Source organism: Pungitius pungitius, chromosome 18, assembly GCF_949316345.1.
Source record: "Pungitius pungitius chromosome 18, fPunPun2.1, whole genome shotgun sequence".
NCBI classification, from domain to species: Eukaryota; Metazoa; Chordata; class Actinopteri; order Perciformes; family Gasterosteidae; genus Pungitius; species Pungitius pungitius.
The window spans coordinates 687,926-691,058 of record NC_084917.1 but is presented as its reverse complement, the minus strand read 5'-3'; the positions used below and the strand labels follow the sequence as shown (position 1 = coordinate 691,058).

General features: G+C 53.6%; 1 protein-coding gene across 1 annotated transcript; it reads right to left on the bottom strand.

Annotated features, from left to right (window-relative positions):
- Positions 1–1,336: 1,336 nt before the first annotated feature.
- On the bottom strand, positions 1,337–2,536 carry cryba4 (crystallin, beta A4). Its single transcript, XM_037484496.2, has 6 exons — positions 2,504–2,536; positions 2,239–2,282; positions 2,036–2,154; positions 1,814–1,955; positions 1,576–1,718; positions 1,337–1,489 (listed from the first exon to the last, which is right to left on the bottom strand). Exons 2-6 carry the CDS (start codon positions 2,275–2,277, stop codon positions 1,342–1,344), a joined length of 591 nt encoding a protein of 196 aa, XP_037340393.1. The 5' UTR covers positions 2,278–2,282; positions 2,504–2,536; the 3' UTR covers positions 1,337–1,341.
- Positions 2,537–3,133: the final 597 nt, after the last annotated feature.

The window sequence follows — 3,133 nt, the reverse complement described above, 5'->3', positions numbered from 1 at the left end:
GCGGCGTGGGGGTGGGGGTGGTCCTCCTCGTCTGGAGACCCAGCAGAGAGCGACTGGCGGTCGGGCTGATGGTGACGCTGATGTCGGTGGAGGAGGGGGAGGAGGAGGGGGGGGGGCGAGGTCCGTTTATCTCGTTAAAAGTCTTCTACTCGTGTTGAATATTGAAGACAGAACGTTTAAGGCGTCGTTGTGTTTAAAAACAACAATAATAACAACACCAAAAAACACGGCGCCGGAGGTCGAGAATCTAGCGACTCCTAGCTGACCGGGCTATCCGCGCTGGAGAGCTCGTGCTCCGGATAAGTAGCTGTCCTCCGTCCGCTGCTTCCCTGGAGCGTCTGGTTCCCCGGAACGACACTCCCGTCCGCTCCGCTTCCGGTTAATCTGCCCGCTTCGCAGCTCCGATGTGCCACATGTTTGTTTCAGATCAAGTGCCTCTACCGTAGCGCATTTCTGTGTATATAGATGTAAATCTTTAGACCTAAATACATATATACATGTGTGTATATATATATATATTCTTTTTTTGCTAGCACAGCGCCACTGCTTGCTTTGCGGGTCCAACTTCCTCCCACTGCGGCGGAGGGAGAGGCTCGTAAAACCCGGAGCGGAGTCTTGTTGACTTGAGGCGGACTCTCGGGTGTTGAGAGAGGGGAGAATGGCTTCTGTATTTATTTGTTACATGTTTGAAAAACTGCATTTATAGCTTTCAATGAGAAATAAGCGGTTGCATGTAGAGCCAGCATACAAAGCACAGTGTCACTGTGTTTTCACACATTTACAGCATCTTGTCTGCCTTCAGGACACATTTATGGTGTTGCTACAGGAATCATCGTCACTGCAGCCCACAGCAGGGTCTCCTCTTATGTCACGGTGTTTGTGAGGGCGAAGGCTGCACCTCGGGGTGCTGGTTTCCTGCAGGAGGCCTGCGGTGAGCTGTTTGTGTGGAGCCGTGGTGCCGTGTCCTGGTCGCTGAAGGTACTGCTCTGGATGCTCTGTTTCATAGCCAGGCCCAACCCAAGTCACCTCTTCTGGGTCTCATACACCACAATAAGTGTCTTAGATATAAGAAGGTCATTGACATCAATTTATCATGAATCTATTGTGTCTTAGTTCCATTATTTAAAGGTTGTTAAAAGTGGTTTTCAATAAAGCAGATGCTCACATGTTGCAGTAAACATTGGACTCTTGTGTCAGCAGAGGAAGTCAATGAGGACGAGGAGGACGAGGTCACTCGGGTTTAAGAAAGACAGTTTATTCAGTACTGGGTAGTGGGAGGGGGGAAGGGTCAAGGGTCACGTGGGAGGGGGGGCTGGTTTGGGTGGGTGGGGGGGGGGGTTGTTACTGCTGAATGCGGCGGATGGACTGGATCTGGGGGGTCTGGCAGTGGGAGCCAAACTCCCTGAAGTGTTTGAAGTCCCCACAGTGACGGTCACACTCCATGATGTACTGGTATCCACGGTAACCGGGGTACTGGTAGCACACGAACCTGCGGTGGGACCAGGATCATCATTATCATCACATATATAGAGATTTACAAACATGCTGCCGGGGGGCCGGGGGGGGGGGACTCACGCTCCGGACTGGATCTTCAGGGAGCCCACTTCGTTGTTGCACCAGCCCATGGCCTGGAGGGAGGGGTAGTCGTCGCTGAGCTCGCCCTTACGGCCCAGGAAGTTCTCACGCTCAAAGATGGTCATACGACACTCTCTGTGGTTCTGCGGGGGGAGGGGGGGGGGCACAGGGACAATTCTCATGAGTTTCGTTTCCCTCCGTCGAATGCGCGAGGTCACGGGCGGGGGGCAGGACTCACGGCGCAGGCGATGGGCCTGAAGGAGGTCATCCTCTCGATGTGGTAGGCGTTGCTCCCCCCGAAGGCGCTGCACTGGGGGTACTCCCCCCTCTCCAGCACGAACTGCTGCCCCTGGTAGGAGGCGTGCTCGTAACCCACCCAGCTGTGGCACAACACCCGCAGCTTTCTTTAGACAACAACAACAACAACACACCCCTGCCCCCCCCCCCGGCATGTACTCACGCTCCGCTCTCCACGCGCAGGGAGCGAACGGTCTCGAAGCCGAACTCCATCACGTTGCAGCACTCGGAGGTGAACTCGTGGCGGCGGCCCTGGAAGCACTCCTCGTCGAAGACGATGATCTGGGGGGGGCGGGGGGGGGGTCAACACCGTGAACACTCGTGCTTAGAAAGTTTAAAGCATTCCCATCTGTTCTCTTCACTCACCTTCCAGTGGCCGGAGAACTTGGTGCAGTGGTGAGTCATGGTGTCTGCAGAGAGAAGAGAGAAGCCCCCCAGGGGGGAACGGTGAGCCTACATGGAGGGAGTGAACAGTGGCCCCCATCTCTGGGCCCCTCTGTGGTTTTTGGGGGCATATATGTGTATGTGTGAGGGCCAAGGGGGAAGGGGGGGGGGAGGCTCGACGCGGTTTCCCACGGCCGTACAGGCCCGGACCCCCCAGGGGGCTCGGAGGGACGTGGGTGAGACTCACCTCGCTTTGGTGTCCTGCTGTGAGAGTGAGAGGTTCCTGGCGCCCCCACCCTTTTAAAGCCTCCCCTGGCAGGGGGCCACGCAGAAAGCCCCGGCTCAGCAGCGGGGGAGGGCAACCCCCCCTTCTCTTTGTGCCCGCCCCCCCCCCACAATAGCGTGGTTAATCTGTGGACGAGGGCAGAAGTGCAGACACCACATTATCCCACATAGCCTAGGACAGAGGAGACAAGGAGACGAGGAGACGAGGAGGAGGCAGATACTTTAGTTTCAAAGAGAAACATTGAGTTTATGATCAAACATTTGATTCCAGATGAAAGATTAAAATATGTAACAATACCACAATACTACACACTACTAGTACTAGTACTTCATTTGAAGTCTCCATCCAGTACTGAATGAGTATCTATTGGTGTGTTTTATTAGTGGCGTTTACAGAGAAGTAAACATGTAATAACATCACTTCAATGTTATAAAGTGATGGTAGTTTAATCTGTAATAATACCTCGTCATCTAGCAGCGCTTAGTATTTTGTAATAAGACACATGTAGTGAAGTAAAAAGTACTATATGTACCTCTGCGATGTAGAGTACATCAAATTGTCCTGGAGTATTTTACGTCTGGATTCTGTTTC

Coding starts and splice junctions, on each gene's coding strand:
- cryba4 (XM_037484496.2), bottom strand. CDS start 2,277: ATGACTCACCACTGCACCAAGTTCTCCGGCCACTGGAAG. Junction 2,155..2,238: donor AGTTCTCCGGCCACTGGAAG/GTGAGTGAAGAG, acceptor CGCCCCCCCCAG/ATCATCGTCTTCGACGAGGA. Junction 1,956..2,035: donor CTGCGCGTGGAGAGCGGAGC/GTGAGTACATGC, acceptor GTTGTGCCACAG/CTGGGTGGGTTACGAGCACG.